This window comes from Cercospora beticola, chromosome 9 (genome assembly GCF_033473495.1).
Source record: "Cercospora beticola chromosome 9, complete sequence".
Lineage (NCBI taxonomy): Eukaryota > Fungi > Ascomycota > Dothideomycetes > Mycosphaerellales > Mycosphaerellaceae > Cercospora > Cercospora beticola.
The window spans coordinates 1,861,320-1,874,263 of NC_088943.1; the positions used below are offsets into that span (position 1 = coordinate 1,861,320).

At 52.2% G+C, this 12,944-nt stretch overlaps 4 protein-coding genes across 4 annotated transcripts; 2 read left to right on the forward strand and 2 right to left on the reverse strand.

Annotated features, from left to right (window-relative positions):
• Positions 1–509: 509 nt before the first annotated feature.
• On the reverse strand, positions 510–1,793 carry RHO25_012940 (uncharacterized protein; the record flags this gene model as incomplete). The annotated part of the gene is made up of 1 exon (XM_023604223.2): positions 510–1,793. The coding sequence occupies one exon, from the start codon at positions 1,791–1,793 to the stop codon at positions 510–512; it is 1,284 nt and encodes a 427-aa protein (XP_023450015.1).
• Positions 1,794–3,108: 1,315 nt separating this feature from the next.
• On the forward strand, positions 3,109–4,761 carry RHO25_012941 (uncharacterized protein; the record flags this gene model as incomplete). The annotated part of the gene is made up of 2 exons (XM_023604224.2): positions 3,109–3,549; positions 3,613–4,761. The coding sequence occupies 2 exons, from the start codon at positions 3,109–3,111 to the stop codon at positions 4,759–4,761; spliced, it is 1,590 nt and encodes a 529-aa protein (XP_023450014.2).
• A 1,001-nt stretch (positions 4,762–5,762) lies between these two features.
• On the reverse strand, positions 5,763–6,263 carry RHO25_012942 (uncharacterized protein; the record flags this gene model as incomplete). Its single annotated transcript, XM_023604225.1, has 1 exon — positions 5,763–6,263. One exon carries the CDS (start codon positions 6,261–6,263, stop codon positions 5,763–5,765), a length of 501 nt encoding a protein of 166 aa, XP_023450017.1.
• A 2,715-nt stretch (positions 6,264–8,978) lies between these two features.
• Positions 8,979–11,024, forward strand: RHO25_012943 (uncharacterized protein; the record flags this gene model as incomplete). Its single annotated transcript, XM_023604226.1, has 4 exons — positions 8,979–9,202; positions 9,274–9,912; positions 9,981–10,800; positions 10,947–11,024. The coding sequence occupies 4 exons, from the start codon at positions 8,979–8,981 to the stop codon at positions 11,022–11,024; spliced, it is 1,761 nt and encodes a 586-aa protein (XP_023450016.1).
• Between the last annotated feature and the right edge of the window lie 1,920 nt (positions 11,025–12,944).

The window sequence follows — 12,944 nt, forward strand, 5'->3', positions numbered from 1 at the left end:
TCAACATGAGCGGGCACTTGTCTTAATGATGGCAACGCTGGTGATAGCATTAGCCTGGCATGCATTCACGATCGGTGGTTGACAGAGATGGCAATTGGCGCATAACCAGATCTTGCTCTATACAATTCAGCATTGTTGGGTAATCGACATGAGTAGAATGTTCAGAGTTTCAAGAATCAGTAGAAAGCCCTAAGTTGTGCTGCGAAAAGTATGTTTCCATCCTGGGTATCACCAAAAGTTTATGCCAAAAAAAAAACCAACAGCAATGCCCTATCGTTATCATCTGGTCGCCTTCTGCACTTGGCAGTTCCCAAACTGTGACTCGCGTTCTCCCTCCAATGATCTGTATCATGCGTCGTGATGCTCTGGTACAGGATATCCGCTCTGGATGTTAATGTGTGCACAACGACTTTTTCTCCAAGTAAAGGCTCCAAAAAAGAAAAAAGCCAACAACGCCTCGCTCGAACGCATCATCTCCTCTCATCCACAGTCGCTCGCTGATCTTCGTTTCAAGTATGCGAATTTCGCTCTGCTTGCGTACTTTCATCGCCGACTTCTTCTCCGGTTTCCTCGGGGACTGTTGGAACTTCGGGCACAGCAGGTGTGGTACTTCTCGGCGTAGCTTCTTTGCTACTGAGATTCTCTTCGGGAGCCAGCCCACGTTCTTCTGCGAGTCGCAAGGCCGATTCCCGTCTACGCGTGATTTCTGCCTCTTCTTCTTCCGCAATTTGCGCTTCCTGTCGCTTGAGGTCTGCGTACGACGGCGTCCGCTCTTGCACGCTGTCCTCGACTGCCTCTTCGGCAACAATCTCGTCCGAACTGGGTGTGCGAGCGTAACTGCTCGTTCGGCTCCTTCGTTTTCGACTATTCCCGCGCTCGCTCCGTGCGCTTCGAGACGAGACTGTTCTTGTAGAGGTTCTACTTCCAGCCGAGGGACGTTTACCTCGCTTTGGAGGTGGCGCGATTCTCCCAGAACTGCTTTCCGTCTCCATTCCAGTCATTGTCCCTCGTCGCTCTAGGACCATGGCGAATTCATCATCCAGTGGTATCGCATCATCCTCTTCGTCGCTCGGAAAGATGTCGCCTCGACTGCTGTAGCTGCTCGATGTGTTGTGACTGCCCTGCGTCCCACTCCTTGCACGAGCTTTACCTCGTCTTCCTACGCCTAGCTCATCATCTTCCAATAACGCCTCGCCCTCTGTCCGTTCGTGATCCAATCGTACTTTGTTCTTCTTCGCTCCAGGATGCTCCTGCAAATCCGCGGCGCTGGGCCTGTATCTCAAATCCTTTCCGCCTCCGAACAGCCTTCTAAAGAACCCGCCACTGCTTCCAGGAATCACTGTCGGGTCCTCTCCCTCTACGATACTTTTCCTTCGGCCTTTGGGATATGACATCTCACGCTGTCTCGCAGGTTGCGCATCAGTCGCGCCATAACCTCCATGCGCTCCACTCCCTGCCACCAACCGGTCGAATTCATCGTTGCCCCAGCCTAGCAGTCCATCATTTTCATCTTCATCCCAATCATCGTAGAAGTCGAAGCTCAGCTCCGCACGCCCTCGAGTGTTGCCCCGAGCTCTCTGTCGCCGGATTCGGTCCCGTTGGCTCAAGTTCAGACTTGGACAACTCGCGTCGATGCATGTGGTGAAGCATGATCCTATACTGTCGAAACAGGGTTTGATGTAATTCTGGCCGAAGATGTAAATCCCGCTTTGTGTGGCTTCATTGGCTGATTCGAGGGTATGGGTGATGTCGTTGATGCGCCGACGGAAGCGGGGATCGGTGGTGCGATACATGCTGCTGGCGCAAGCATGACGGTAGAGGAGACCTTAGCCGGAGCGGTGTCGGGGGCGGAGGCGCATGGGCGCTGTCTTCTGGAAGGCGTGTAGAGCGGTGTGTTGCTTCTTCGATCTCAATGCTGTAGCGGATGGAGCGCAGTAGACCGGGGTTGATGAACTGCTGTGACGTCCTTCGCCGAGCGTCATCTGCCATTGGGCACGGTAGAGCGGCAGCTAGCGGTTGGATCCCGCTACAAGGTGAATGAACGAACGCTCGGTGGACGAATGCTTTGCCAGAATTCGACAGTTTCCCCGAAGGCCAACCAACCTGAACTGCCTCGTAAACACTGACCTCACAGCTTCGGCCCTCTGCCAGAAATAACACTCGAAGGCGGATGCGCGTGTCTTCCGTCAAACTCCGCACGAGAATGTCACCCCATCTTTCAGCTTCGCCACTGCTTACTGCGAAGTGAACACGCGATCTGTATCCTCCGGCACTTCCATCCTGCAACGTCTGTACTTATCTCCGGAATGATGCAGAAGTATACACTGGCCAAGATCTACAAGTCTCGCGAAGGTGAGATGCCAAGGCGAGAAGAGAAGACAAACACGTCGAGATGAAACGGTGCCGAGTTCAGACCCTGGCAGAACTTCTCACGAACTTCCCAGGGCTGGCCATGTTGGAAATCTGCATATACTTCCGGCCAGTCAAGCATCCTACTCTCGCCCCAATAGAGCATTGGCCATTTCTCCAGCTATCCTGGGCTTCGCCGCTGTTGGTTCACAAAGCAATACCACCTATCCTTCGGTTTCCAGAATGCCAGATCTTGCACAATTGCACCTCGCGATACAGTTCATGAATCGTGGAAAGTACTATCCAGTCAAGCCTTGTATGGAGCAGCAAGTGTGAACGCTACCCCGCTGGTTTTGTCCAGCATGCTTCTCCGCTCGCGACATCATCCTCACGCCTGATCTGATCAGTCGCTGTGGCCTAAATATACCCTCCCGGCTAGACCGAAGTCAGACTCTATTCTGAGCACTAAACCAGCCAATAGACCTGCGTGAGATCTGAGATGCCAACCTGTGGACTGTGCCATCGAACGGCGACAACTAACACGAACGCGCTTCCAATTACCCGAAACGAGCGTCAAAAGCTTTTTTGGAGCCATGTCGTGAGGCGAGGCAGAGCTATAAGGCATTCCGACAGGAACTCTGGACGAGTTGATAAAGCATATTTCGCTACTCTTCAACACTAATTTGTGACTTTCTCTACACCTCTTCTCTCATGTCGCCTGGTTCTATCAAAGCCTCTTCTCTGTACAGCGAGGCGAAAATGGTGGATTGTACTCGAGTCAAGTTTGATGTGCCCATTGGGACCTGGGGTCAGACGCAAGTGGAGGTGGAATACCCATGGCACCGAGACCTGGACTCCATCATCCTGCCCCTGCTGGAGACTGCACATGAACAGCAAGCTGAACGACAACGAAAACACCGCTCCGAAGGGTTGCCGATGCACAAGTCGCACTCGAAAAAGTCACATCGAGGATCAGCTAAGACCGAACGCAATGACTCTGCGGTGCTGCCCATGCGACCAAACGAAGACATCAAGCTGTATCTCAAGGGGTTCGAATCTGCAAGAGACCTGACGACGAAGCGAGGCGAGACATTCCAGACCGTGCTCGAGCAGTACGCACAACAGATGGAAAAGGACGTGGAGCGACTGGAGCTCTTCCACAAAGGCAAGCACGTCGGACGAAGCATGACGCCCGATACTGTAAGTTCGCGCCAAGATTTCGCTTTTCAGCTTCGCGGCGGACTGACCTAACGCAATAGCTAGGCCTCGGAGACGGTGCGAAGTTGCAGGTCTATGAGCTCGTTATCTAGCTCTGCGACCTCAACACAATCTCGAGAACTCCGCAGGCGCAGCAAGAAGCGATCCCGCCAGCGAGTGGAAGAGCCTGAACGAGGATCGATATTGGTGGGAAATGACATTTCAGGCGAGTCGAGTCAATCTTTGCGGTCTCCATGGTATAGCGCACCTAGCGTACCGGAGAAGAACCCATTGAGAAACTCGCATTGCCGGAATGCGTCCTGGACATCAATAGGTTCGAACTCGTCGGATAAGGCTCTCAAGCTCCTCGGTATTGATGCAAACGAACTGCAACATCTGGCTCACATCGATTCGGTCGTCCCTCTGCAACATTATGCTTCTGGTTCCGTCACTCAGATCGACCTTCAACCCGGCCCTTCGCGTACGGCACGCCAACATGAAGGTAGCATATCTGTCGAAAGCAACAAAGCGTATGAGATTCTCGGTGCGACCGTTGAGGAAACACTAAGGCATCTCGATCTCCAAACTTCAACATCTGACGTCAACTCCATCCACGACTCGCTCTCTCCTATTGAACCTCGACGGTATAGACATGACTCTCAAGGTCGTGCCGTGACCATTGTCTCTACCGACAAGGCCCGAAGAATGCTAGGCGTCGATCGACCCGATTCCGATCCCGGCCCAGGTGGACGTCAACGCACTGTTCACGCAGACTACGCATTCAAGACACGATCCTATCCTTCTGCAAAACCGGTCGATTATCCCACGTCCACCTCGTCCTCCGCATACCCAGAACCTCTCAACTGCAAGCGTTTCTCATTGAAGCCGGATACCTATCGTCGCCCAGAAGATCTCATCGGCGCAACATCCGACGACGACAAGCCGAAACGCAAATCTCACCCCGCTGCAACGACAGAAATGAAACGTAATTCAGTCATCGTCCCGTTCGCGGAAGATGCGGACCGCGAATCAGACGATATCAAATTGACGACTACCTGCAGTGGACCCAACACTGGATATGTGGATCCCACAGATGAATCCATGGAGCCCGAGCATGCGATCCAGTATTCATTCCGCGGGACTGTCGCGAAGAGATGTCCGAGGATGAGTGGGATTATTGAGAATTGTAGTCTGAAGAGGACGTGGAGTGCGTGAAGCGAAGACTTCTAGTAGCTCTGGGCGGCACGAGTCGTGGCATGAGAGCGTTCGAGCATATTTCATTGTTTCGTATTTCTTTTGTATTTGCATCATCATGAGAATGTTTAAGAAGAGAAGAGAAGTGCAAAGATTATTGACCATATGTTGTCATAGCGATAGATTGATACCCTCCTCGCGGGTAGTAAAGTTGGGTTTTAATCGTCTGCTTACTGTATTTATGGGCTTGCTGGACTGTCATTTGCGTGGATTCCATTCGTTCTTCTTGCTCTTACTTCAACATACAGTTGCTGTGAGACGAGAGCACTTGTCCCATAATGACCAAGAGCTCTCTCTGGCTGGCACGCGGCGCCGACTTCGAGCACCACTGACAGCGATATGGAAGTGCATCAGGCTCTGCAGCGACGATAGGTGAGTGGCGTATTTAACTTTCGACGTGGATACCAAAACTGATGATTTCCTCATGCACAGGACGTTTGCCTGTTCAAAGCTTTGATTGCCCGTCGGCTGGATGCTCACTGCTCAGCACATCACCTTAAGGCGACCTCATGAATCTTGGATGAAGCACGCATTCGTCGGAGTTCCCGGAGATTCACGTCAATGAGGATCAGACATTACTGGTACGAGGCAGTACGAGGTTCTTAAAATTGTCCTCACTTCATCTAACCATTCCCCGATGCACACGAATGCCTTGCCGAAGAACAAGTTGCTCGGAACACATACATTCCGATATGATGAGCACGCGAAGATTGCAGCTAGGGCTGAAGTAAGCGGGGTCCTTCTTGAACGGCATCTTCCAAGATTTGAACATAAGTTGACTCAGACATAGATGACATACTTAGCCAGCTGTACCCTGCCGTCAACAACATAGCATTCCACGATTCGGACTTCAGCACAACGTGCGATAGGCGCCCGCGGACAGCCCCGGTCGTGCTGAATCACCGGTTCTGGTGATCGCTCCCAGCATTGCTGTCTCTAGCAGAGAATCAACAGGTGCGGAGTCAATAGCTTCCCTCCAGCATTTTGATAGTAGTAGCTGCAGACTGAGCGGCCTCAGCAGCAGACCGCGCTGCGCTGGTAGAGGACCGCTGAGCGGCAGCGGCAGCACTCCTCGCGCTATCGGCGTTGGAGCTCGAGGCCATCAGCTGTCCTGCAATACCCGCGCTCATATGAGAGACTTGGCCACCGTGGTATTCCGCTCCCTGCAGCGAGTACTCTGCTCGGTCTGCGCACGCGGCGGTGTAGCCTTCGTGGTATTGTATCTTCTGCCAGATTTCCTCCGCGACTTTTCTGTCCACGGCGGCTTGCTCGCTGAGCTTGAGCGTCTTCTTCAAAGCAGCTTCGGTTGCGAGTCGGTCTTTTCGGGCAGCTTCGGCGTGGTTCTTCATCTGCTGCAGGATGTTCAGCTGTGCGAAGTTGCTGTTTGCGGCGGCATCGCTCGATTGTTCGTAGGAGGAATGGGTGAAGCCCCAAAGAGCGGCAGAGTTCTTGCGAGCCGTCATTCTAGCCACGATCAGCTTTGGTGAAAGTGAACTGAAGGGAAAGATCTAAATACTGACTTGCCGAGGGAGACAGATGGCGGAGATGGAAGGCGTGAGGTCAATGTCGCCGGTTGCCCGAAATACGAAAGCGACAATGGCAATTGTAGCCCAAACGGTCGTGCAGGAAGAAGAAGGCGCGGAAGCCGGGTCGATCTGAAGCTTGAGAACGCGCCTGAAGCAGCAGAATCGAAGAAGCGACATTCTACTCCAACATTTCAACTTTTCGACCCTTTCTCTGGGTTCTTTGATCGCCCGCTGCTCGGTCTGCTGGCGTGGTTCCCATCAGGATGTCGCCTACATCTAACTGCTCGAAGAACTTGCAGGACAGACAGTCTACACACCGGCAGCGATGTCAAGAAACAGGACTCATATGGCATCTATCTCTTGAAGTCCACAATGCCAAGTTCTAAGTGCTGGCACCCAGTGAGCAGGTCAAGAAGCGAGATCATTCGTTGAGAAAACACATCGATTTTCGCGGGTCTTGATGTACTCGACGACTGTGCAATAACACACCGTACAAGTCCTCGAGATCTTCAAACTCCCGGGCTCATTAGTGGAGGAGGCCCTTGCAGCACTTGGCCTTGACTTGCCAGGCACAATGATTCGATGGGCCGTATGGAGCAGCTCAACGCCCACGCTGATGCTCCCCACTCCTTAGACAAGAGCCAAAGTCGAGCACAACGACTCCTACCACAGTTCGGTTCAGTGAGTTACCATGGAGATATACGAGGGGTAGTAATCTCCATGCTGATCAGCAGGCCCGCAAAGATGCTCCTGTTCTCGCTGCACTGAGCGTGGGGTCGAAGCATCAGCATCTTCTGGTGGAAGCAGTCGGAACAATCCTCCGTTTCATACCACGTCCCACAGCGCCAGAGAAATCTCTTGCTTTTCGCTCTGGCGATATGCTCATTTCGAAAGAGCATCGGGATGTCGAAACATCTGTTGCAAGCACGACTGGTGGCGTTCTCGTTGGGTCTTGGCACATCGGGCTAGCGTTCAGATACTGTAACACGATCTGGCTCCGAGACATCTTATCGATTTGCCGCCAGGGCTGTAGACTGCGCAGCGAATGCAGCACACTCTCTGCAGCAATTGGTCTGCGTCTCCCGCACAAAAGTAACGTCCTGGAAGCACTGAGCATATGCTGGCGTACTCGGTGTTTCTTGTGCGTGTTCGACCTACGAGCTGTCAGTCGGGAGAATAAAACAGCCGCAAATGATCATTCGCAGTCAGATTCGGGCAATGGCCCTTCTGCACTTGCCAAGATCCTAAATGATTCGCTCAGGAAGTGGCTGGGCCTGCCAAGACTCAATGCGACTTCACGATCCTTCAGCCTTGTCCGAAGGTACTTTGGCGGTGCCTCTTCCCCGCATGAACTCCCCATGTCTCATGTCGGGAAAGGGCATCTATTGGAGCAGCGAAGAGCTCATCGTTTCGCATCGAAAGCCATGCTGGATCCTGATGGACTCTAGACTCGATTTCGGCTCCTAATCATCCTCAGAACGGCACTGTACGCCGCGCCATGCAGTATGTTGCATTATGCCGAGCAAACATCTTTGTGGACGGTCAGATATCTTCAGCCTCGTTGGGGGTCACGCTGGCGCATACTGGCAGTGTTTTGCTTCTCGTGGCGCACGAATCCCTGCATTTATGCAGCCACCTGAACATCAAGTAAATGAGGCGGTACTACATTCCAATGTCGTACACAGCCTTTCAACACTGGCTATACTTCGCAAGACTGGATGGAGGACGGGACGACCTCCGAAGGTGGATCTCTTCTCCAGCGCAACGCGACCTCAGATTTGCACCCTCCACGAGAACCCTTCAGCCTGATGTGAAATTTGGAACACTTGTGGCTGTCGCGCAAGGCTGTGTCAGCCTTGCGAACTCGAACTCTCCCTGCGCGCTGCAGCACTGCGGACGTGGAGCTGACCTCTAGGGAAAGGCTGATTAGGCAATGGCTTCTACTTGTGCAATCACAGCCGCACATGCGATCTCGCCATATTGATATGAAACTTAGCGTTGCTTCAACTACGGACCTGCTCCTGCAACGGCTAGCGTCAAGCCGCCCAAGTATCCGTGAAGTCTGCAGGTACCTATTGCAGATGGGGTTGGCGCAGCCAATACGCTATCGGCATAGGATGGTGCGTCGAACGAACTGAGTCCGTGCAGTCCTCATTGAACGGCGGCCTCTCGGCAGATATGCCTTAGCTTCAGGCTGGAATACGCCATCTCACTACATTCTGTTACACGCAGGGAGGCTTATGACTGTTCTGTACCCATTCGGACGATTATCTCACCGGTTCAGCACGGCGAAGCATATGCGACAACAACAATCATGGAGTGGTATCGCATGATGTAGGACCAACACTCGTTGTACCTTTGGGATCATGCCACGAGAGAGGACCTGTGGAGGCGCGGATTGGACGACGATAATTTGGTCTCCTGAGCACTGCTGGCATCGTCGGCTCTAGATGCTGTCGAGGCTGTTCAGCCCCAGTTCTCCGTGATGATATGCATCAATCCCACGTTGATACAGACCCGCGGAAGGGTGTATAAAACATCGTTCGCGCCATTTTGGAACCGGAGCGATACCTCACAAGACTTCTACGCACTGGTCGATCCCGTGCAATACATATCACATTCGTTCAGTTTCGAGCAGATCATTCTCTCAATATGTCTCTCGCAGCACTATTGAGACTGTCTGTCTGCTTGTTCGGCACCTTCTACCCTGCGTTTGGAACGTCTCTCGAATCGAGTATCGTTGTGCGAGCTCCAGACGGAAGACCAAACTCATATGTTATTCGTGACATCTCTCATGAGCTCCACAAAGCTGCTCGGGCCGAGCCAAATCGTGTTTGGAAGAACAGCACAACATTCGACACCAATGGGACAAAGCAGTGCTTTTGAAGCTGTATCGACCTATCAGCCCGCAAAGTTTTTAATGCTCTTGCTGACGTACCTATCCTAGTGGCGATGCTCAGAAAGTATTCACAAGAGACAATGCCAAGGCACCTAATGGTACATGGAAAATCCCATCTGGCCTCGAGATCGTCTGCCGCACGTGCTATCTCAAGGGCATCGCTACGGGCGAACTTACCCTGTCCCAGGACTTCAACATTACCCAGACAATTGACGATCTTGAGTCTACAGTCTCCGGAGTGGTTCAGAATATCACGACGGAAGTTGGAGAGGTGATTGGAGGCTTCATTGATTCGGCTGGAGAAGAACTCAAGGAGCTCATTCTCGAAGGTGATTTCAATTTCGACGATTTCAAGTCCCCGACGTGGAACTATACCTTCGACATGGACGACTTGCCGCCAATTCCGGACGCGAAGTTACGCTTCACCTTCGACGAATTGGAGTTATACATGCTCATTGACACGACACTGTCTCTCGGGGCGACATACACCCTTCCCTTGTACAAGTCAAAGACTCCTCTTGGTGTACACATCACGAAGGACCTAGAGCTCGGCATTATCTTTGATGTGGAGCTCATCCTCTCCGCCGAGGCGGCGATCATCATTGGCAGTGGCTTCCATTTGAAGATCGACGACGGCTTCGCCATCGACATCGTATTGTTTGGAAAAGACCCCTCGAATTTGGAGTTGTAAGTGTTGGTGCAAATGCTGGTGGACGCCATCAGCGCGAGACGCAAAAGCTAACGCCGTTGGTTAGTAACGGAGGACAATTCGAATTACTCCCAGTCACCATCGAGGCGGGGGGTGTTCTGTTCACCGCTGTGCTCCGCGTTGGTGTTCATACCGGGATGAAACTAGCTACACCAGAGCTGCCCTCCTGGAGTATCGCCAATCGCACTTTAGGGGGCTCTGTCGGAGGCGGCATCGAAGTTGGTGTGTTCGCGAACATTGCTGAGATGACGACAAATATCACGTATGTACCCGACGACGAGGAATGCGCCTTTGGTGTCGTTCAATCGTACAAACTTGCCCTTGGGGCAAACGCCGGTGCTACTATCCACGTAGGAACGGAACGATGGGGTCCAGAACTCAAGACCTCCAAGGCAATCTACACCACAAAGCTTGCATCAGCTTGTGCCATCTCTGGTACCCCAGCCGTTACATCTGCAATACCTACAGCCACGGATGCTGCCATCCTTCGGAGACAAGGTCTTTCTGAACTGGAGCTTGTGCATGAGACGACATACACTGCAGTCAGCTGTGTCTCGACTGGTCTTGTCAACTGCCCCGCCTCGCTACAAACCACTTCGACTTCTTCAACGACAATCACTTTAACTACGGCTGTTGCCTCCGGTGTCGACAAGAAGGCACTGTCTAGCTCCATCTGGCCGGGAATCGATGCTCGTCAGGTTGCAGCTGCCATAACCACTGTAGCATTCGGCACGAATGCTGTGAAGTTGCCGACTACATCGGGCAGCCCCGTTCCTTACGTTGCGAGCGCGACCGGAACCGTAGATGGCATAAGAGACGATATAGAGGATGCGATCAAAGGCTTGCCCAAGGCTACCATTATTGGTGTGAGTGTCGGAGTTGGAGTGCCGGTCGTCCTATCGATCGCGCTTTGTTGTTGGTAAGTAATACTCTTTCGTCCCGCCCTTGGCTTGCCCCTCGGATCAACGAGGTGTTTCAATGTTGCTGACTTGTGCCCTTGTTGGGCTTATAGGTGTTTGGTCAGAAGAAGACGTACTGGGATCACGATCAAGACTTAGTGTTTCTGCCAGATTCAGTGCAGCGAGGTTAAAGCTGGAAGTGCATGACCCGAAGACAAATCCGGGCGGAGGGACAAACGTGGCGGTGACCGCGATCAACCTCTTTCAATCGGTCTGAGGCGTCGGATTGATTGTAACGAAGAGGCTGCAATCATAGTAGTATCAATAAACCAATAAAGCCATATTGTGCTGAGTCATTCCATCGTCAACTCCGCCCTCCGCAGTTGGCCCACAACATGTCGAATGCAGCAAATTTCAATTTGAGCAGTCATTCATTTCCCCGGTGGGCAGATCGATTGGTAAAGCGGACACCAGCACGATATCCTGGACCGAGTAAGGGTGGACATGCGGAACTTGGCGAACATGCCCGAAGGCAACCTTGTAGACACGGTTGATAATGTATCGCGCTATTGGCCTTTCTGACCCTTCGGCGGTGTTTACGGCAGCAGACCATTCTACAGTTCTCAGTAATGTGGAGTGGACAGAGATGTTCAGAGCTAGAGAAGAAGAATATCTGTGCCGGTTCGCTAACATTGGCCTCACGATATTGACGAGATTCAATCCCGACGAGCTGGAAGCCTGGAGCTCACTTTTCGACGGCACATTCTACTTGTGCTAGGAGTCACTTCAACAAAATTTTCAGATCATTCTAGTTGCTACAACAAGCGCTGATTAATCCAAGCCGCTGCATCACAGATAGCTTCGTCTCGTGTCGCAAATGTTCCCGAAGCATTAAAAGTATGCCCGCCAAAACATTGATACGGACGATCGTCTGCCGGAAGTCCATTCCTCCAGCATACCGAATTACATGCCTGCTTCTCGCCACGTGAGATGGCGACTCGATGTTCATCATTGGCGGAGATACACAAGCCGATGCACTCTTCTAGACTCCTCACGAGAGCAGTGTTAATGAAAATCATGCTGTCGGGGTAGTTCCGCCAATCGTAACCTATGAAGTCTTTGCCGCATATTTTTCGGAACAGTATAGGGTCTTCATCTTCCCTTGCTATGGTGTAGAGGCTGTCGTTCGATGAAGGACAGTCTCTTACGAAGGTACCCTCGGGTAGAACAACTGTACTGTACGTGATAGGATTTGTCGTGCTCGTTGGTGCTGTGGTTGTTGACAAGGAGTTGTTGGAGGCTCCGTCATTGGTCTGCGCAATACCGTCGGATATTGCATTCGACTCGTTGCCCATTGACTCCCGCTCTTGTTCTAGATTGTTGTTCTTGCTCCGCGATGCCAAAACGCCTCCAACACCTCCTCCTATTGCTCCAAGGACAAGTACGAATGCAACAATGGCCAGCCCGACCTTGAATGTCCTACTCTAAGGCCTGCTCCACCAGCTTTGTCGTCTCACATCTTTCTCCAAACTCAGTGCTTCTTGACCATTTCTGACATTGCCGGCCCAGTGAGGGTGATGTCCCAGCCAGATCTTGTCCCCTTCAGATTCGTGAACAACGATTTTTTGCTCCTTGGAATCATCTACTTCCAATCCTTGCCTTTCGTCGCGAACGACCTCCAGCTCAGAGTAGTGGCGAGGCATGATGATCTGTTGCTTTTAGCAACTTCTGTGTGTGAGCGCTCGTGAAAACGACAATAAGTGGCAAATGACTCTCCAGATAATGGCTGCCCTGCTGTCCAGATGAGTGTGTCACAGACGAGTTAGGGACACTCAGCAGATGGAGACGTTATAGTGGGAGCTTGTTTCAACGACTCTGCTGCCAGACCGGAAATGGGGATTTCGATTGTTCTAGCTACAATGCCAAGTGGAAGCTTCGTTACTTCCGATTGGCAGGCTCTGAGTACTACAGCCTCCCAGCCGCTGGCGCGATCGACGAGTCGATTTGCTGGTGCCACGATACGCCATGCCGCGAGGCTGCAGTAAGACTCCGGCCGACGGCAGCGAAATATGCCAAGTGGTTCGATTTATGAAGCCTCAAAACACCACAGA